At 47.7% G+C, this 22,009-nt stretch overlaps 1 protein-coding gene across 1 annotated transcript; it reads left to right on the top strand.

The window, feature by feature from the left end:
* Positions 1-2,251: 2,251 nt before the first annotated feature.
* TTC34 (tetratricopeptide repeat domain 34) lies at positions 2,252-14,655 on the top strand. The gene is made up of 8 exons (XM_069035067.1): positions 2,252-2,560; positions 2,978-3,780; positions 3,884-4,109; positions 5,718-5,910; positions 7,314-7,480; positions 7,923-8,190; positions 8,656-8,870; positions 13,725-14,655. The coding sequence occupies exons 1-8, from the start codon at positions 2,252-2,254 to the stop codon at positions 14,241-14,243; spliced, it is 2,700 nt and encodes an 899-aa protein (XP_068891168.1). The 3' UTR covers positions 14,244-14,655.
* The last annotated feature ends 7,354 nt before the right edge of the window (positions 14,656-22,009 follow it).

Genomic DNA, 22,009 nt, shown 5'->3' on the forward strand with positions numbered 1-22,009 from the left:
GGTAATGATTTTTGCAGCCTGGCCCAGGCTCTGGCGGAGGCTCCGGTCCCGGTTTTATTCCCACAAGCTCTGCCTAAGCCTCCGAGGAGGGGCAGAGGCGTTTGATCAACCCAGCTCCCCTTAATGTGATTTCTATTTCAGAACTGCTTCTTTCGTGCCCTTGAGTCTTTCCTGGCAATATCACCTGTGGCCTGATGTGACAGCCATGCTAAATTATATCTTGATGGCTAATTAGGGTAATTAAAGTGAAAGTAATCAAATCAACGTAATGGGCAAACTCTTAATAAAATGTCAAAAAATCTCCATCCATCATAGAGGGTTTTTTTTACTCTTTTGAATGTCAAAGAATGTGGAGAAAGAAAGAGTTGGACTTCAGAGTGGCCCTGGCTTAAAGGGACATCATCAGGCTAAACACTTCTAAAACCAGAGTTGATCTACTGCTAAAACACTTTCATTGTTATAAAATAAGGGTTATGATTTAAAAATAAGGGTTATGATTTAAAAATAAGGGTTATGATTTAAAAGATAAGGGTCATTATTTAAAAATAAAGGTTATTATTTAGAAAGTAAGAGTTGTTATCCAAAAATAAGGATGTTATTTAAAATAACATTTTATAATTTAAAAATATGGCTTATTAATAAATAAATAAGGTTAAAAGTGTAGGCTGCACCACAGAGTGTGCTGGTTTGTGTAAGTAATTCCCTATATCTTGTCCTGCTGAGGGTCATGACCTGGGTTCGTTTCCTGAAGGTGATGGGGATCTTCTCCCCGAGGTGATGGGGATCCTTTCCCCGAGGTGAGGGGGATCTTCTCCCCGAGGTGAGGGGGATCCTCCCCCCGAGGTGATGGGGATCCTTTCCTCAAGGTGAGGGGGCTCCTTTCCCCAGGGTGAGGGGGATCCTCTCCCCGAGGTAAAGGGGATCCTTTCCCCTGGGTGAGGGGGATCCTCTCCTTGAGGTAAAGGGGATCCTTTCCCCTGGGTGAGGGGGATCCTTTCCTCAAGGTGAGGGGGCTCCTTTCCCCAGGGTGAGGGATCATTTCTCTCAGATGAGGGGGATCCTTTCCCTGGCCGTGCCCTGCGCATCCCGCCCGCTCCCTCGGGATAAGGAGGGAGAAGCGCAGGCACGGTCCCCGCCCCGCAGGACACCCGGACCGGGCAGTGTTTGCGGTCTCCAGGCAACACAGCGCCCGCTCCTGCCCTCCTTCCCTCCCTCCCTCCCTCCCTCCCTCCCTCCCTCCCTCCTTTCCTCCTTCCTTCCCTTCCTCCCTCCATCCCCCCGTCCCGTCCCGTCCGCCCCAGCCCCGCCGCAGCCCCGGGCTCGTCCCCTCTCAGGTATCCGCGCTCCCCTCTCACCGGCGGGGCCGGGCCCAGGAGTGCGGCATGAGGGGCAGGAGCCTCGTCCTTCCCGCTGGGTGGAAAAGAGCGGATTTTCTCTTCCTTCCTCCAGGCCGAGGGAAAAGGTAAGGGGCGGGCGAGGCATCAAGGTGTGGCTCTGTCTCCTCCGTGTCCCCCACCAGCGGCGACATTGGTGATTAAAGATTTATCAAATGCGTGTCTGAGCCTCGTTCCATGGGCAGGGAACGCTGACCAGGGGGGGTGGGTGCTTTCCTACCTGCCTGGGGACTGAGAACCTCTGTGATGTTTCTCCTCATGGCTTTACTCCCCAAGAAACCTGGCAGTGACCAAACCTTGGCTTTTCACAGCACCTGGGCTTGCTGACATCTGGCATTTGTAAAGCTTCCCCCCACCCAAGCAGAAAAATTTGTGTTCCAGAGCCACTCATTGCTGATTTTCTGTCAAACCTGTGCTCTGCAGCCCCTCATGGCTGATCTTCTGTTAAACCCTGCTCCACAGTCCCTCATTGTCGATTTTCTCTCAAACCTGTACTCCAAAGCCCCTCACTGCTGATTTTCTGTTAAAACTCAGCTCCACAGCCCCCCACTGATGGTTTTCTGCTAAATCCCTGCTCCACAGCCCTTCATGGATGATTTTCTGTTGAAACTCTTCTCCGCTGCCCCTCACTGACAGTTTTATATTATACCTGTACTCCACAGCCCCTCATGGCTGATTTTCTCTCAAACCCGTGCTCCACAGCCCCTCACTGCCAATTTTCTGCTGAAACTCTTCTCCACAGCCCCTCATGGCTGATTTTCTGCTTAAACTCCTCTCCACAGCCGCTCATTTCTGTTTTACAGCCCCCGGCCACGTTCCACCCGTGATGCCGCTTGGTGAAGGCCCAAGCACAGAAAATGTCCCCCGAGGACCTCGCCGCCCTGCTCTGCGGGGAAGGGGATGAGCACCTCTCCCAGCAGGAATTTCCAGTAGCCACCGCTTTTTATCTGGCTGCCTTCAGCTGCTGTGCCCCCACAGCAGTGCAGAGAGTGAAGTCCTTGGGCCACGGGCTCTGGGAGCGAGTGGTGGCCACGCTGGAGGCCTGGTGCAGAGGCAAGGGTCAGATCCCCAAGATCCAGAGCAGGAACTTGGCCGTGGTGTCCCTCAGTGTGGGAATAGCTGCGATTTTCCTCTCCACCCTGATTCCCGATAACGTGGTGGCCTCGGTGTACGAGCTGGAGGCCCTGCTCCGGCGAGGGTGCTCGGAGGAGGTGGTGAGCAAATGCAATCTCCTGCTCGAGGCTAACCCGAGGGGTTCCATGGAGCTGCTGCTGCTGAGGGCGCTGGCCCGGGTGCTCTCGGGGACACAGGCTGGGAAGGGAGTCGTGGATTACGTCCAAGCCTTTGTGCTGCACCAAACCGAGGCGGCGGCCTACGTGTGCAGCAGGCAAAGGGAGCACCTGCCCCAGGTCGTCCAGGCCTTCTCTGATCACCTCTCCACGTGCCAGGAGGAAAGCCCAGGCTGCAGGTCCTTGCAGCAGTGGCTGGGTGACTGCTACAGCTTCCTGGCTGCGGTGGCACCGGGGCACACCTGGGTGTGCAGGGCGTGGGCAGCCCACCTCCTAAAAACAGGCAAATTTCAGCAGTGTGTGGCTGTTTGCACCAAGGCCCTCGAGGGCTTCTCAGCTGCGAATCTCGGAGGTGAGGACGTTTTGGCTCTGCTCCTGGAACGAGCTGCTGGGTATTTCTTCCTGGGCGGATGGACACAGGAAATGATGCAGGATTTAGCAGCAGCCTTTGCAGCAGACCCTGCCCAGGCAATGAAATGCTTTGAAGAACTTTTCTCACCCCATGATGCTGAGAAGATTGAGGAGCAGGCCAGAGCTGCCCTGGAGGGGAGGTTTGCAGTGTACAGGGAGGCTGTGCGTGCTCGGGCTGAGCTCAGGGGCAATCGTGGCACTGAGCTGCTCCCTCCTGTCATCCAGACAATCCAGCTGCTCCTGCACATCTGCCCAAGGTCCAGCCGGGAGCTCAGTGTCCGGCTGGCAGACTGTCACCTCCTGCAGGGACACCCCGGGGCCGCCCTGGACATCTGTGAGCAGCTGCTGGCAGCAGAGCAGAACACTTACCACAACACCCTGCTGGCACTGCGAGGCTTCTGCTCCCTCCACGCCCAGGACCACCATGGAGCCTTGCAGGACTTCCAGAGGGTCATTGAGCACGATTCCCCACATCCCAACAGCTGCATCAAAGCCCTGTGTGGGCGTGGGCTGATCCGGATTTCTGGTGGCAGCAATTACTTGACAGCCCTGGATTATATCACAGCCTGCCAGTTAAAGCTGGAAGAAACCATCTTCACCATCAAGTCCTATGTGCCATGGAACCAGAGGGGATTGCTGCTGAAGGTCCTCCAGGAGGAAGGACAGATGATGCTCCAGAAGAAGAGGTACCCAGGAGACAGCTCAGTTTCCTTTCAAAGAAAGCAAACAGGGCTGTGCACCTTCCTAACCTTGAAGGTGTTTTGTTTTGCTGGCTTTTTTCCCCTCCAGAGATGCCCCTGGGGTTTTCCAGCTGGCTTCCCTCTTGATGGAGCTGGACAGCTCTGACGAGGCATCCCGGATCCTGTGTGCTGATGCTCTGTACCAGATGGGCCGTGGGGAAGAAGCCCACAGGCTGCTGGCACTGGCCCTCTCCAGAAACCCCCAGAGAGCTCCTGTGCTGGCCAGGCTGGCCCTGCTGCAGCTGAAGAGAGGCTTTGTGTACGATGGCAACCAGGTAAGGAGCACCTGGAAAGCCTCATCCTCGGGGTCATTCCCTCCTGCTTGTCCCAGACCGTGGTGAAATTACAGATTAACCCTCGTGCTTTGGGTGCATTTCCCCTTTATAACTAAACTTTGCTGTTCAGAGCTCCCTGAATAGCAACAGGGAGAGCTGTGACACAGGGAAACTTGGAGCCCACGTGCAGAGCCTCCAGCAGAATTTTGAAGGTGTAAATACAGGGCTGACATTGCCATAAAATCACAGGAATTTGTGTCCAAAAGGCCACACAAGGATTCCCAGCTAAATCCAGCTCATTTCTCATGTCCTATTTAATGGCATTTTTCAGCACTTTAACCAGGCAGAGCATCCTGGTCCTGGGGACAACATTATGGGATTGGGAATGTTCCCTTGGAGAAAAAAAGGCACAAGTGCCATTTCTCTGATTATCCTAACGAAGCATTGGAGAGGAAAGACACAAACCCAGGAGCTCCAATATCAGTCTGCAGTTTTCTTTCTCCAACGCTGATAAACTGTGCTTGAAACCCTGAAAGCCATTCCAGCAAGTTGGTTCTCCTACCCGGGATAACAAGGCTGAATTCCCAGGCTCTGCCATCAGAGGGAACTATTGTATTTTCTTTTAATGCCACATAAATTCTGCCGACCCATAAAGAGAAAGGTTTTACTGTCAGCACTTCGCTACTCCCTGTGAAAAATAAAAGTTTGCTGTAATTTGCTGCCTTTGAGAAGGCTCTTAATGAAGGGTGTGGCTTTATTAGAGTGCTGCCCTTGGAAGTTGGATTTCCATCTGCAGCTTCTGCTGCAAGTTCCACTTGGAACATCTAAAAATTTCTCTTCAAAATGTTTTTATCCCGCCTGCCTCTCAGATGCCAATCACTTTTATCTATTAATAAAATAGAGAAAGTAATGAGTTCGGGGGGTGTGTCTGGTATGTCAGGATAAAATTGTTCTTGTCCAGGCTTCTCTGGCTCAGATTTGAATATCCAGTACCTGTAAAAAACATCTTTTCATACATTTTCATTGGAAATGCAGAAAAAAAGGTGCTTGTTGAGGCAAAGATACCAAAGGTCAGGCAGGATTCTTTTCCAGGAGCACAGTAATTTGTGGGTTTGAATCCATGCTTTTCCCAGATTCCTAATAACAATACTAAATATACATAAATAAATATATTCCTAATAACAGTACTAAAAATGAGGCACAGCACTTCCCTGATTTTCCATTAACTCACTGGTTTTGATTTTGCAGTCAAAAGGGCCACTGGAATCCTTGTGTTCCACACATTCTCTTTTTTGGGCAATCATCCTGTATTTACACAAACACTCCACTGCCAATGTGGAGCAGATGCTGCCCTAACCAAGCAGTGCCAGGTATTTGCCCAGAATTATTTCCACAGCTGCAGTGGTGGTGAGGAAAGATAAGAATTCCCATTTTCTCCAACCTGCATTCACAGCAGGGAAGATAAATCAGGGAGATTTGTGGTCCTTGGCTGGCTGAAGCCCCGGGGAGAGGTGGGGAAGCTGGGGAAGGACATGATGGTCTCACACACGACCTCACATTTCCTCATGCAACTCTTTCTCTGCTGCCTTTTCCTCTCCCATCCTTAAGCTGCTGAAGAGAGTGATCAGAACTGGAGACTCCTCCTGCCTCCTGCCAATCCTGGACATTTTCCAGGATGAGGACCGAAAGCTGCTGCAGAGCCACTGCCGCTGGCGAGCCCTGGCCATCCTGAAGGGCAAACAGGAGGGTGCTGCCATCAAAGAGGCCATTGCCCACCTCTCCTTTGCCATCCTTGCTGCAGGTAGGACACCAGGATGCCAGTGGGATTTGCTCCCAAGGGAAATCACGTGGGTGGGACAGGATGTCCAGCCAGATCTCCTCTGTCACCTCAAACAGCAGATTCATCTAGGCCACGAAGTGGTGTAATTAAACAATAACTAAATGAATTGTTAATTCCTTGAAATGGGTTCAGCTCAGCTCTACAGGGACATCAGCCCCTTTTCCTCATGCAGCTTGTGTAGCTCCAGTGCAAAGGAGTGAATGCAGCCCCTCCCACGTTTCACCATCCCAGCTTTCCCTAAGGAGAGAGACCAGGCTGACATGGAAATGCTTCTGGCGTGTTCCAAGTAAAACCATGTTTGTATGGAAATCTGCCTTTCACTCTGAGCAAATGTTATGACAGCAGCACTGAGAAGAAGAGAGACTGGCTCGTGGAAGTGGAATAAAAACCCTGGTAATTGCTTGGAGATGGTTCCATTTCACAGCCCGTGCATTCCAGCTTATCAGCTCCCCACCTGCTAGAACAGATGCTTGTTAAGAAATAGATATTGTCTTTAGAGGAGCCAACTGGTAGAGCTCCAGAGTGATAATAACCTTTGGTACAGAAGTTTTGGAGCAAGTCAGAAGGGTGAAAAGCCTCATTCCTGCAGAGGAATTGCTTGGAGGCTGTCTGCTGGCTGATCCCTGCAGGCAGCTGCATTCGCTGACCTCCCTATGAAAACATATTTCTAGTGGCACTGATGATTTATCATCCAATATTGGATGCCACAGTTATTGATTGCAACCCTGGGCATGTTAAGATCCTTATCGAAATTGCCTTGGAAGGAAGGGATATGTGGATGGCAGGGAGAGAAATGCTCTGCAGGCAGGGAGTGGAGGGAGCAGGATTTTCACTGACAACTCTATGTGTTTATTTGGGCAGCACTTGCATGAAAGCAGAGGGGAAAAAAGCAGCTCAGTATCACAACTCCCAGTGCATATTAATTCTGGCAGGGAATTAGCCAGTCCCATCTGGATAACTCATTTATCCAAAACAATGTGTTCCTTCCCTGCCCGTGGCAGGGGGCTGTGGACTCTTTAAGGTCCCTTCCAACCCAAACTATTCCGTGATTCTGACTCCACTTTATTAAAACAGCCAAGTGGCTTCATGCCTCCACCCTCACATACTCACAGATCTCCCTCTTAGAGCTTTCTCCTCTCATTTGTGCTGCTCCCACTCCAACCTGACACGGATTCTTTTTTCCTTTCAACTCTCGACTGATAACGTGTAGTAGGAATTCCACTTGCAACCAAAATAAAGGAAACTTCCACTCCAGCAAACTCTCCTTGTACTTCATCCTGAGGTATCCTCAGGCCAAGTGGAGTTTTTCCATCGCTTCCTGTGGGTATCCTTGCAGTAACCATGGCTGCATCCCTGTACTCCAGGTGGCTATGCTGAGGATTGCCTTCTCACCAGGGCCCGATGCTATGGGCACCTTGGGCAGATGAAAACTGCCATTTTTGACTTCAATGCTGTCCTGAAGGAAGACCCCAGGAATGTGCAAGCTCTGAGCGGCCGAGGGTTCGTTCACCTCGCTCTGAGGCAGCAGAAGGTACTGTCCTTGTGGGGCTTCGCTGATTTTTCTGAGGGTATTGAACAATATGAGTGTAAATATCACAGGATTTGTTATGGAATCACTCGAATCAGGAGTTTCTCCCAGAATTTGGGCAGTGAAAGGCTCTGGGTTTGGCTGGGTGTATGAACAGCCCACCTGACATTACTAATTTCTTTCCCAAGGTTAGAGAGAGGAAGACTAAACCTTAGTTATGATTTTCAGTGACAACCCAAGGAGTTTCAAACACTTTGCAAACACTCCTTCAAACCTGCCTTTATGATCTCATGTCTTCTTTGCAAATGGAAAAGAAGCAGCACAAGGGACAGGGAAGAGAAAAGTGTTTCCACGGTTCAGCAGAGAACAGAAAGCAGCTGAAAGAACAAATGATCAATACTTAATTATTGCTTCCATTTCTTCCCTTGGGGTTATTTTTCCGCAGGAGGCAGTGCAAGATCTGATCTCAGCACTGAAGGTGGAGGCAGGGGCAGTGATCCCAGCAATCCTGTCCTTGAAGCCTGAAGCCCAAGGGTTGGTCACTGGGTGGCTCCTCCAGCACGGCAGGGCCGCTCTCACCGAGCTCGTGGCCACCAAAGACCTCCCAGGAGAAGAAACCCTCGGGGACCTTCTCACGATGGCAAAAGCACTGACCAAAATCTGCAAGGCTGCACAACATCACATCTTCTACACCGATGTTTTGATGGCAAATGGTGAGTTCCTGTCCTTCAGCACAGCTGGGCAGGCCTGGTGGATGAGGCCTCATTTTCTTGGTGAAATGAAACTGAAGATTTCAATTCAGTGACATTAAACGCTTCCATCCTTCTTGCTCTTTTGTGCAACATTTAGGATTTCTAATATGTTCACATTTTTATCACATGGAAGGCTTTGAGGTTGGTTTTCTTAGCTAAAACTGACACAACAATATCCCTGTCCATATGTCAATGGATAGAAGTGAATGTTAAATGGTGAGTGCACTGCTGGATAATGCTGGATAATGCTAGATGGTGCTGGATGGTGCTTCTCAAGAGAAGTTTGAAACCATTTTGGGACAGGGTATAATGTAATTAACACCTTCAGATGTGGACTGGCTGCCTGAACCCTGCCTCAGTGAGTTTTCTCAGTGCCTTTCTCCCCGTGGGATGGGTTATGGAGCTTGTGCTGGTGTTTCCCAACAGGAAGGCACCAAGAGGCCCTCAAGCACCTGCAGGAAGCCTTTGGCCACTGCCCTGCTGAGGACTTTGCCAGGGCTCGCCTGGCTGTGCTGCAGCTGCAGAGCAGGAACGTGGCAGAGGCAGCAGCCCAGCTCAGCACCCTGGCCAGGAGAGATGAAAAGGACTTGGCCTTTCTCCTGAACTTTGTAGACACCAAGCAACAGCAGCATCTCGCTCAGGTACAACCCTTTTCTTTTGATCACACATCCATGGATTCAGTGGGGAAAGAATTGGGAAGCAAAACGGGGCTTGCAGGGATTTCTCCCTGCCTTGAGAAGTGTGTGGGCAGAGGTTTATCAGATGGACAGGGCACAAATTGCCTTTTCCTCCAGCTGGGTCAGGGAGTTGGAGCCAAACTTCTTCCATTGCAGTGACCTTGATCAGTCTCTAAGAATCCATCACTGCCACACCTGAGCACTTGGAATTCCTTGTTGGTTTCCCTGGCATGAGACCTGGTGATGCCCACACTGAAATTCAGGGGACGTGAGGGGCAAGATGTAGGAATTTAATGAGATCATTGCTAATTGTTGAACTCTGAGGGATACACGGAGCTCATGGATGGATCCTGGTGAAGGGGGATCCATGTTTTGTTCATTTGCTTGGTGAAATGAAACTGAAGATTTCAATTCAGTGACATTAAATGCTTCCATCCTTCTTGCTCTTTTGTGCAACATTTAGGATTTCTAATATGTTCTTTCTAATATGTTCACATTTTCTTAAAATGAAAGGCTTTGAGGCCAGGCTTTTTTAGCTAAAACTGGCACAACAATGTCACATTGCTCTAGTCCGTCCCCCCCCCCAAGTATTTATTATTCAGCATTTTTTCAAGTTTCTCCCCCAAAATACACCCAGAAAGTATCTCCAATAATAAGGCAGGACAAGGTCAGATTGATGGCAAAGAGTTTTAACACTCAGTCAAGCATCTGCAATTCTGATTACCCAGAAGCTCTGTGTTCTGAGAATCAGTTTGCTTCCTTTTATTCAATTTGTTGCTGGTGTGCACCCTGGTGAGAAGCTATATTGTTATGCTCTCTCCCAGGTTATAAAACAAACAACATGCTGATATCCTTAATGCAGCAAGAGGAGCCCTTGGAATGTATTTTAACAGAACAGCAGGAGGATATAAGTAAACAAGTATTAATTTACCAGTCCCCAGACATGCCCCATTACAGAGAAAAGAGCCCCTCTCTTCTAAATAATGTAAAAAGTTCAGTCTTAGGGGGAACAGTTGGAAGATTTCAGAGGCAATTTGCAATCTTCCACTTTAGAAAGCTGATAAAGGAACAACTGAGACTGTGACTAGGGAGGCCCTAAGGAGGTGTCTGTAAATGAAGACACATTTTCCAGCTGAATTTCCCCTGCTGCCACATCCCTCCTTCTGTGGGGAAGCCTCACAGCCCAGTCCATCCGTGCTGCTTCCCGAGGCGACACAGGAGGGATGTTCTTTGCTGTCAATAAGGACAGAAAAATGAGAAGAAAAAACAAAGTAACTTTTGTATGGCTCTCACTACACAGATGTGTGAGAACCCACTGGTGGCCACAGGTGAGTGAAGCCTTTAAAATGGGAGATGAACTTCTTTCTGTCTCTTTTTGGCAGCTGTGTCTGAAATAAAACCCCTCACTGTGGCTTATTTATCGTGAGAGGTTATTTATCTGCTTATTTATCTGCTTGAGACAAGAGGTGTGACCAGGCTGATTTCAAAACTGGAGCCCAATACCAGTGCTGGAAGTTCAAAAAGAAAACATTGCTCTCTTTCATCTTGTGCTTTTGTTCAGCTAGTAAATGTTTGAACTCGAGCACCTGGGGGTTTTTAGATGTGTTTTGTGACCAGGGGATGAGTGTGTGCTCTCTGGGGTGGGGAAGGAATTGTTTCATCCACCTGCCCAGTGTCTCAAAGGATTTCCCAGCAGCACTTCCTTTTGCCTGCAAGGTTATTCCAGTTTGTGAAAGGAAGATCTCGGTAAAAGCAAAGTTTAAACAGCTTAGAGACAGAATTAATGCTAAAATTCCCAATGATGCCCAAACTTTGCCATGGTTCCTACCCTGGAAGAGGGAATTTACTCTGTTACCTTCATTTCCCAGGTAGGAAAAGGTGAGTTCAGAGTTTACACCCAGTCTCAGCACCCCAGCACAAAAGCATTTCTGCCACGTTGGTTTTTGAGTATTTGGAATTACAGGCATTTAAAAAACGTGTCATCATTATCCTGGAGCCAGGTCTGAAGAGCTAAAAATAGTTCTCCATAAGCTGAATAGGAAAGGGTGGAGGAAGGAGAGAGCTCCTTGATGTACTCTATTTATTTTTTTTTCATGGAAAACAAAGCAATAAAATTCTCCCGTTATTTATAGCCAAAGGGGTCCCATGCTGAGAAATTTGTAAACAACTGGGAGAGCCCCATGGGAATAGGAATCTGAAAGATTTATTAAGCTGCAAAAGGTCAGAGGAAGGGAGTTTGCTTGCTGCTAGTGCAGCTTCAACCCTTGGGTTTCCTAAGTCAGGAGGCAAATGCACGACTGATTCCCAACCCCTCGCACAGATCCTCAGGGCTGCAGCTTCTGTGGATGTCCAGATTCCTACAAAAAGGCTCTCCAAACCTGCATGGTCTGTGCCAGAATTAGGTGAAATTGCCACTCCACATGCCCTTCACAGCATGTGCAGGTGGAGAAGGAAAGGTTTGCTCCAAACTCTTCTGAAAACGTCCAACCCTCTCCCAAAGCTCAGCGTTCATCAGTCCATCTGCTGGGATTTACTGCTCAGGGACTAACCCTTGGCCATAATTCCATGTCCTGTCAGCTCCTTACTCTTTTTTTTCTAAGGAATTGAACCTTGGTCACACCATAAGGCTGGTCCCTAGGGACTGGAACCGAAAATGCCACAAAAATGTGTGTATTTATCTCTCAGTGAGGTGAATAGATGGAACAAAGAGACACAGAGACCTAATCTAGGGACCCAGGGATCCACTCATGGACCTTTCCAGATGGTACCAGAATTATTTCAGTCTGGAAGCCAAAATCAAACCTTTAGTGACAAGTTGGACTCGAGTTCCCCTGGAAAGGACCCCACAGATTTTCCTGCCCTTCCAGGTCACCTGCAATGAGGCTGATGACAAAAATGCTTCTCCAAGGCCACGTGCAGGGAGCAGCTGGATTCAGCTGTGCCATGTCCTTCCAAACCTTCTTTCCATAAGCCAGGTTTTCATCTTTATCTTTCTTAGGAGATAATGTCCAAGCTGTTGATTAATCCTCTCCTGTTGCACACCAAAAAATGTCCCAGCTCAGGTCCCTTAAGTCAAGCAGAGCCAGAACCTTTATTTTCAGGTGGGATTTTTCCTCCAAGTGTGGCAGGGGATGCAGAATCTCATGCCTTGATTTGGGGACTCTCAGGGAAATGTGAAAGAGTCAAAGCAGTGGCTCAGTGAATAAATGCAATATTGCCTGTGGTGCAATAACCCCAAATGCCCCAGGTCAGAGCACTGAAACCTCCAGCATCAGATTCATCATTCAGCACAACCCCACCAATTGTGTTTTCTTCTGCCTCTGAGACAACAAATGCACCTTAAAGGCTGAAAATGACAATTTAACTACACAAACACAAGGAATTTTGAGGAACTGCGCTGAGTTCTTTGGAACAACGTGATCCAGAACTTTGGAATTTCTAGGGGGAAAAAAAACCCACCTTCTCTTGCCAAGATGCTCCTCACACAGCTGCAATTCCACCTTGAACCCTGTTAAATTCCTGCCACTGAGGGGACACTTGCATTGCCTTAAAAATATTTCAAAGGACAAAGTAATTGTGCTGCTCTTTAAATGCACACAAGACATCTGAGATGGGTTTGGACAGGCTGCCTGAAAATTTATGGCCAGAATTGTTCAAGCCAGGGGTTGGCACTATTTGGGGAGAGGTCCTATTGCTCTTTGTGAGAGACTTCTTAGTAAATATGACTATGTCAAGCAAAATAGGAAAAAATATATATATTATATGCATTATAACGAAATAACTGGGGCAGAATTCCTCATAAACCATGAGGAGAGGCTAAATTATTTCATGCCACTGCTCTCAGATGAGGTGCCAGGACTTGCCCTGCAGTATTGATCCCTTTCCTGCAGAACCTGTTTTCCTCAGTTCTGGCAGACAGCAATCCATCCTAAACACAGGCAGCCAAAATAAAAGGGGCACGCAAAGAGACTGGAGGACCTGACCTGGCTGCCAAGTGTGGCTACTGAGAGAGTGGCTGGGCTACCTGGATTTCTGCATCCAATTCAGGAGTTACCCTGTGAAAAGAGGAGGGTGGAAACATTTATCCTTTGCTTGAAGCCTCAGCTCGTTTGGCTCAGCCCTTTGTACGCCCTCAGCTGCTGATGGCAGCCTTGTTTATAACCTGAATATTCGCTCTGCTGCCACACGTTAAAAGCTGTATTCATTACCAATCAAGGGAAATAATGAGAAATCCATCTGAGGCAAATAGTTCTAATGGAGTTTTCTTTATTGACCTCCACGAACCTAAAAATGATGTGGTTCTTCCTGCCTTCTCTATTTTCTTGTTGTTGTTTTCCCCTTCAGATGAGGGCAGAGAGTTCAAATTGCACTTGAGATTAACAATTAGCAAGGCCACCAGTTGGCCTTTTTTTCCCTTCAGCTTGGGTAAGCTCCAGCAGAGACAAAAAACTTCATTTTTTAGCACTGGTATTTGTGGGGCAGCACCTGAGGGGGTTGGTCCAGGCAGCTTTTTGCTCATCATTCCTAAGGAATGTAAATGAATTCAGAAGAAATTCTGGCAGACAGAAAAAGAGAGAGTTTAGAAAAAGAGAGGAGTTTAGAAGCTCCTGAGATAACAACGAGTACCCAGTGATCCAGGAGTTTTATATCTTATCTATATGCAAAAATACACCAACGATGAGTTCTCCAGCTAGATGGAATTTCAACATTTGACAAAGTAACTAAGATTTCTTAGTGTCTGTGTCTATGGCCAGTCCAGACCAGATACTCTCCTATTTTTTTCTTATTAACTGACACGGATTAACTCTGTCCCCACAGGCAGCAGCCCAGGAAGGGAAGGTGCTGATGAGAGGCCATCACTATGAGAAGGCTCTGGGCTATCTCAGCCTGGCGGTGCTGGCCAGCAGAGACAGCCCCAGGTACCTGCGCCGCAGAGCCTCCTGCCTGACACACCTGAAAAAATATGAGAGAGCTCTGAAAGATATGGAAAAAGTGATGCAGGGGCACGGCTGTAACAGCCCAAAAACACAGGCTGGGGACCACTGCTGCCAGGGCTTCCTGCTGCTGGCCCTGGCTGAGGAGGAGGCAGCAGTGCAGCACTACGTGGAGGCCCTGCAGCTGGATGAGCCCCTGGCCCTGGGCACCATCACAAACTGTCCTGGCAGGGAAACTTTAACCAAAATATTTCACAAAGTAGCACAAATTAACTTTGAAAAGCAGCGTTATGAAGAGGCCTGGAAAATCACAGACTGTGGGCTCAAAATTGATAAAAGCACTGAGCTCCAGAAGCTGAGAGCAAGACTCAAAAGAGAGGCATCGAGCTGTAGCATACATTGATTTCTCTGTTTGGGGATTTTCTGCTGTCTGATTGCTTTCTGGTTTGTTTGGGAGGCTGCAAGAATGAGGGAAAGATGAGAAAGATAAGAAAGATGAGAAGCTCATGATAAATATTCAACAGACATGACACTGAACGTGGGACAGCAGAATTGAGAGTAGAAAGTTTCAGGCAGAGAAACAAAACTGACCAAGAGAGCAATGAAGAAAAAAAGCAAATTGCAGCATTCAGGACTCCTTAAAATTATTGTGGATTCTGTAAACTCCCCATTGTGAAAAAAGTCTCTTTTTCTGGCTAAACTAAATGAATACTAACACAGGGGTTCCAGTCCTCCTGAAGGAAAACATTCAAATCACCTGCAGCTCGTGAATAATAATCGTGTGTTCCCTTGCTAGTATTTGATGAGCTCTAACATGTACAGTTCAATAAATTGGCCTTATTTTTATGGGCCAGTCAAAAGGATCAGTCAAAAGTAACTCCAGGAAGGTGTTTGTGAAGGACCATTTGTGTTACACCCCTCTCCTGCCCCGCTCCAGGAGGGAAGGATCTGCCCTTGTGGGAATGCAGTGGATTTGCCATGATCGGCACCAAAATCGGGGATGGGGCAGCACAAATGCCAAATAAACTCTTTTACTGCCCCAGGGAGCAGTGAAATAACAGATAAGGTGAAGGGTGAGACTCAACAGAGATCAAACATCCACTGCAGGGACTCCTGCCCTGATATCCAAGGCATACAGGCAGCTCCACTCCGGGCTTCACCTTGGATTCTCAGATTCCCGTGTGTCCATTTAGCCAGGGCAGATACCAGGGATCATCTCTCCTTGGGGTGTCTGCCAGAGCTGCTGAATTCCATCCCTCACACTCCTGGGTGTTCAAACCCCAGAGCCAGCCCTGGAGCTCATCCAGAAGTGGTGAGGCACAAACAGGAGGTTGGAGGCAGCACCCAAGATGGGATTGCTCCCAGTGCTGCAGCATTCCTTCCTCCTCATCCCTGCTGGACAGCACGCACTCAGCCCCTGGCATGGTCAGGAGGGCTTTTTCTGCTGTCATGGCTCTGTTTTCCTGCTTTCAGGTGGACTTGGGGGCACCCCAGAGGCGGGGCTGGTCCATCCCTGGGATTCACCTGTGAGATGGGAGCCTCCAGCTCAGTCCAGGTGGGGCCCAGAGCAGCAGCTCCTCTCTTTGTTCTGGCTGCTCCAAGGGAGTTGTCCCCATGGAGTGTGATAATATAACCAGGGAGAAAACCAGAAACTACTGCTGAAAACAGAGATGAAAGCAGTGCTGAGGACTGCTCTGCTGCTTTGATTAGGATGAAAGGGAAGAGGGAGCATTTTCTTTTTTGTTGTATTGTTGTCTCAAAGGCAACATTCCAGGGTGGAACTTCATGCAGCAGCCATGGGATCAACCCCCAGCGCTGACACCACCTGGAACCTTCCACCTTTTCCTCTTCTCTGCATGCTCCTTTCTTCTGCCCTGAGAGCACAGGTAAGACTGGGCTTCTTGCCCTTCAAATTTGATTTTAATCCTAGTGACGCTGATGAGGATTTTTTCCCCCTAATGAGCATCAAGATATTGTGGGATAGCTTCTTCCCAAGCATGAAATTATATCCCTAAAAACCCGTTGGCTCCATTTGTAAGCCTAATGAAATAATTTTGCTCGTTTTTTCCTTCAAATGGTAACCAACAGACAGGAACTTCTCTGTGTCTCGAGAAATTTTTGAGAAGTGGTTGTTTAGGGCTTTGGAATTTTTTTTTTAAGTCTTTCCATTATGTAAAAACAGGATATCCCACTTTTTTCAGACATGGAAAGCACTGGGAAGATAATCCAGTTGTCCTGTCTCCCAGGGTAATATTCCCTTCGTTAGTCTGGAAGTTTGGGGGATTTTGGCCTGTTCTTATTGTTAAGCAAAGTATTATTCTGATATAATGCATTTATTGCTCCCAAAGAAATATTTCTTTAACAATAAGGACCACAGGCATCCCTGCAAGATTGCCAGAGAGTTATCCTGAGGAAAAATTCCTTTTCAGGTGCCTGCCTGTTCCTCACGGCCTTGAGGAATGGCTGCTTCTCCCAGCAGCTCCTGACTCTTCGCATCAGCATTTTTATTGGTTACTTTTATTTTCCTTGTCCTCTGTCTGTGCCCACTGAAGTCCTTTACCTGTGCCTAAGCTTCTGATGGTTCTTTATTTCTCTGTTGTGTTCTTACTCTTCCAAACAATTTCTAGGAGAGGGCTTGGAGCAACGTGGGATAGTGGGAGGTGTCTCTGCCCATGGCAGGGGTGGAACTGGATGGGCTTTAAGGTCCCTCCCAACCCAAACCAGCCCAATAAAAAATTGGTTCTAGTTCTGGCTTGAAGAATCTGCCCGGTAAACCTGCAGTGATCATTTCTGTACATTTCTGTAACCTTAAGCTGCAATTCGTGGGGACTGTGGAGCTGTTTCCCACTGCTTTGAAACCCTTCCCTCACTCTGTTCGAGCAGCCTATGGTTGAATGCTCAGAAAAGGAACTTTATTGCTCCTTGTACAATGTGCTTTAGGACATACCCTCAAGGAATTCTGCTGTAAATCTCACACAACTGTGAAAAATTCAAATATATTTGTATTAATCAAGACTAATGTGATCAAAAAGAAAATACGACCTAATAAAAGGTGAAACTGGATACCTGTTTGTAATCCATCTTGAAGCTGCAGTCGTTAATTAATTACAGCTTAAATATCTGTAGTTTATCCAGCTCTGAGCTCCATACAGACACTTCCAACTATTTCTTTGCTCTGCATGAATTTTGCTCCTTTAGAGCATTCTGCAACCTCAATAACCGCGTTGCACATCATCACCAGGTAATGAACAGTGAAAGCAAACTGTGAAATCGTGGTTGAGAATGTTCCTGCACAAACAGTGCCCTGCCAGGCTCGACCCTCTGAAGCACTCCACATTCCTTCTAAGCATGTGAAAGGAAAATCAGATGTGAGAATATTTGCATCACAAATAGAGTTAGACAAGGGAGGTTTCCTGACCTCAGTCCAGCAGGCAAAGAACAGCTTAGAAATGATGGCAAAGTGTTTGGAATTAAATATTCCACTGGAAGCTTTTCCTCAGAGTTCAGACAGAGTTAGCTTTGAGCTTTTGTGATCTCAGAAGGTTTAATTTCCTTTAAAACCCCATCACTCCCATTCATTTTTCCTATTTCACTTCACTGCCTGCTTCCAGGTACTAAGGGAATCCAAACACTTGAACCAACTTCTGCAGCTGCTTTGGAAGCTGACACATCTCCAGGGAATTCATCTTCCTGCCTTTCAGCCCCAGTCATTGTACTTCCCAGCCTTAGAGCGTGGTGGAAGTGTGGCTCTGGACCAGAGCCATGCAAACCCAGGAACTTAATGAGCTTCCCGTGTGCCCAAGTGAGGACAGTCCCCTTGGCTGGCAGGGGCAGATGTTTCACTCTAATGACAGCTAATCTAAAAGCCATTTCTTTTACCATCATGCCCCTGCAGAAGATTAACTGTGTTATCACGGTGCTGCTGCTGCATCCAGCAGTTTCCAATTTGCCAGGGCTCCGAGGAGTCGCTGTCAGCAGGAATTTAATGTGTTACATGAAATTATCACTGCCTTTGAAGCCTTGGCTGCTTCAGTTGGATGTCAGCCACACTGGTCTGTGCTGGGATCTGCTGGTTCACTCAACCATTACTCAGTGGCACCTTAAGAAAAGCAGTTCATTATTTAGGAGGCACAGCATTCCAAAGCTGTGGGATTCAGAAGTCTCTTTCCCCTCCTGCTCCTGCTGTGGGTTTCAGGAATGACTTTTCCATATCCATTTGTTCTGTCAATGCTGCAGAGACTGCACCTGCCCACAGGTGAGTACAGGCAGCCCTGAGCACAGGAGCAGTGGTTTGTTGGCTCCCAGAAGTGCCTGGAGGGCAGAGAATACACACAACTGATATTGCTGGTTGTAGCTCTCAGCAGCTGGGGGTGTTTGAGGGTGGGTGGGGAACAAATTTCCACCCCAAATGGAAGGCTGGAGAACATGAGGCAGTCCCAAAGATGTCAGCAGAGAGTGGAAACCACTCATGATCACAGTGATGGTGGTTTTAGTTTCTCATTAATGAACCAGCAATTGAGAAAGTGAGAAAACAGCTTCTGTTCTGACCCTCCCTGATGTCACAGCCTGGTGCCACCGACCCTTCTGCATTCCACACCTCAATACAGGTGTGGAACCTACACCTCTAAGACATGTGCAACCAGGTAATTTTCAATCAATTCGCTTCCAAAGTCTATCCTGGGCATGGGATGCATGGCCAAGACCTCCTGGAGACCCTGGCAAGCCTCCCTTGTGTCCCTGAGAGCCACTGGGGACTTGTTCTGAGCCAGAGCAGCTGTGGCTTTAGGTGTGTCACCACCCAACCCGACCATTGCTGTGTTTGTATGTTCCCTACACAATCCCAAAAAGTCAGGAGAGGCAGAGAATGAACGAGAATAAGAATTTCCCCCTGGACTGTAAAGGAAATTAAGAGCAGTATCTGATAATCAGTTTGCATGTCTCATTCCTGAACTGCACCAGTAAATGAGAGAATTTAGCTGTAAAGCCACAGGAGGGTTGTAGGAGGGAGCAGGAAGCACAGGAGGATGTTAATGATTCAATTCCACCCTGGTTTGCATTTTGTTATGCCCCTCAGTTGTGCTTTCATCTCCAGGTGGGTGCTGCACACACCAAAAACGCTTCCTGGGCATTACCCAGAGTGAGGGACCTGGAGTCCCCACGGAGCCCCAGCCTCAGATCCAGATCAGTAGTGGATGAAATGGAAAACTGACAGGGATTAGCATTTCCCCACTTGAAATGACCATCTCAGAGAGCTTCTTGATTGCTTAGAAACCCCAGATGTGCCATTATAAGACATTCCAGCGCTGGTAATGTGCTCAATCTGTTCTCTGCAAGTCACATTCAAATCTGAAATTCTTGGGAACACCTCTGAGTGCCTGTCACGGTGTAGGGTTTGTGCTCTCACTGTAGACTTTAACAAAGGGAACAATTACACCTTGCCATGTGCTCATTTTTGCAGCCTTGCCAATAGGATTTTTGCAATGTTGTTTCTTTTCTTCTCGTGCATCATTTGGCCATTCTTGATCTGCTTCCTGAAGTAAGCAGGTAATTAGCCATCTACATAAATTGCCCTGTGTCCACACCATTAATGTGCTTGGATGTTTTAATTGATTGCATTCTCAACTGGTTTGGACGCCTTAAATGCCAGCTAATGCAATCCAATTAAGTCTCCTAATAAACCTGCCTGATGAACTGCAGTATAATCACACATCAAGCAGAGATGTAGAGGAAAATGCCACGGAACTGACAGTTCAGAAGAGACTGTGTCATTTGGAAAGATCCAAATCACTTCTCAGCAGGGAAACTGGGAACATTGACTCTAACTGGTGCTGGATTTGGACCCCAAGACCTGATTCAACACAACTTTTAAGCACACACTTAAATCAATTCCTATCCACAAAACCTTTTACACAGAATCATGGAACAGCCCAGGTTGGAAGAGACATCAAAAGGTCATGAGAGCCAACCTCCAATGGCAGAGGGATCCTAGATAAGATTATCCAGCACTCTGCCCAGCCTGGGAAATCTTGTAAACTTCCAGTGATGGGGACCTTATCACGTCCCTGGGGAGGCTCCTCCAGTGATTGATTATTCTCACTGGAAGAAAAAAAAAACCTTTTATCAAGATTAAACTTTTCCCACTCCAACATCCTTTTGCCCCTTGTCTCCCACATGAAAAGTATCAACTCAATAATTATCTCGAGCGAGCACAAATGCAAAGGGGATTTCAGGTGATATGGGGGGCTCTTAAAAATATTCTTCAAACAAAATTAGCTGAGGCAGCAGGAAGTGAAATAAACTCCTACTGGGCCAGGATGTGAACTTCCAGTAGTGCCCCACAAGCAAATTACTTGAAAGTGGTGCAGTGTCTTTGTGTCAGCTCTGGAGGTCTTTTCCTAAGCCCAAACAGAGATTAGGGATTTAGTGGAGCAATCTGTATGAAATTCTCTGCTCTGTTGTGCCAGATGCCAGACAAGACCTAATAGCTCCTCTGGCATCAATGTCTATTAATCTAATCTTGACTTTGATTCTCTGTGTGACTCCCTTTCATCTGTAAAATGGGGATAATTCTCTCTTTCAGATGCTTGTCAGTACCTCTTAGTTCCGGGTACGCGGCGCTTTGAAGATGACATTATTTGTGCATTTTCTATTATTGTAAAAGAGCTGCACGTTGTCCCCAGCCCCTGTCCCCAGCCAGTGCTGCTGCTGCTGGAGGTCACCCCCTGCTCTGTGCCCGACACCCACCCGGGTATTGGCACAGCTGCCCCTGGCACAGACCCTCAGTGGGGACGAGGAAACCTCCCGGGCATCCCGCGGGACCCAGCCCCAGTGCAGGCTCTGTGTTTGCCTGGCTGCCAAAGGCAAGGGCTGACAAATAATAAAGACATTCAGATGCCTGGTGCAGGCCTGACCCTGCCTGACTGAGCCCCAGAGACTTTGCTGCACGAGGAACCACCCAGAGGTGGCCATTCCAAAGGGAACCACAGGCAACCGACTGCCTCTAATGGGAAATTCCAACCACAGAGCTGCACCTGGGATCCAAACCCTCCTCTGAGGGCACTCAGGTACCTCTCTGCACCCCCAGACCAGCTCCCATTCCTAATCCTAAATCCAAGGAGTGATGGCCACAAACTAAAACACAACAAGTTCCACCTCAGCCTGAGGAAGAATCTTTTTCCATGGAGGGTGGCAGAGCACTGGGACAGTGCCCAGGGAGGGCAGGGAGTCTCCCTCTTTGGAGACATTCCAAACCCACCTGGATGTGTCCCTGTGTCACCTGCTCCAGCTGACCCTGCCTTGGCAGGGGGTTGGACTGGATGATCTCCAGAGGGCCCTTCTAACCCAAACCATCCTGGGATTCTGGGATTTGAGGCCACTTCAGCAGCTATTACATGAAAAACTGACCCAACTCTCGGCCTCCTCCTGTCCTGCAGCTCCTGCTCCTGCCACAAGCACCCCCCACGCTCCAGTTGTCCATTCAGGGTGCATGTTCAGCCCTCAGGCTGAAGGATGCCAGGCTCTTGATTTCCCCCAGAGCATCCAAATTGCCAGTGGGAAAGCAAGAAAAGGGTAAGGGCTGGGTGAAAACGGGAAGTTTGCTGAAAGTTAAGCATATTTATAAGGATTTTGATAATCCAGAAATTCACGGTCTTGCTGAAACTGAGTGTAATAATTTATTGAAGAGGATTTTATGGCTTGGACTTCTGTGTTGCATTAAATAACATGTGCCTGGTGTTTAAATACAGGACTGGGGTTATAGACTCTAATTTTTCAACTGGTCTGAGCAGCTTTCCTTGGAAACAGGAATTATCTCCTTGTCATTTTTAAAAGCAGTACATTTAATGGAACAGCTGAAACTTGCATGTGCTCTGTAACCGAAAATAATTTAAGGTAAAATATCTGAGATTTATTTTGTTTGGAATCTGTCTTCCTATACAGCAAAGCAATGCAAAAATATACCTTCCAAGCCATGTGCATGTAGTTTTGAAGTGCTTTTTTCATTAAGAATATAATTGCAGCACTGAAATAATTACAATACTGAAATTAAATGTAAAAATGAGACACTGCATTCCAGAAGTCCTGAAAACCCTTTTGGGGAAAAAGGTAAAGCACCTCATGGAAAATGAGAACTTTCCTAAGAATTAATTACTGTAATAGAAGAGAATTCTC

Source organism: Aphelocoma coerulescens, chromosome 21, assembly GCF_041296385.1.
Source record: "Aphelocoma coerulescens isolate FSJ_1873_10779 chromosome 21, UR_Acoe_1.0, whole genome shotgun sequence".
NCBI lineage: Eukaryota > Metazoa > Chordata > Aves > Passeriformes > Corvidae > Aphelocoma > Aphelocoma coerulescens.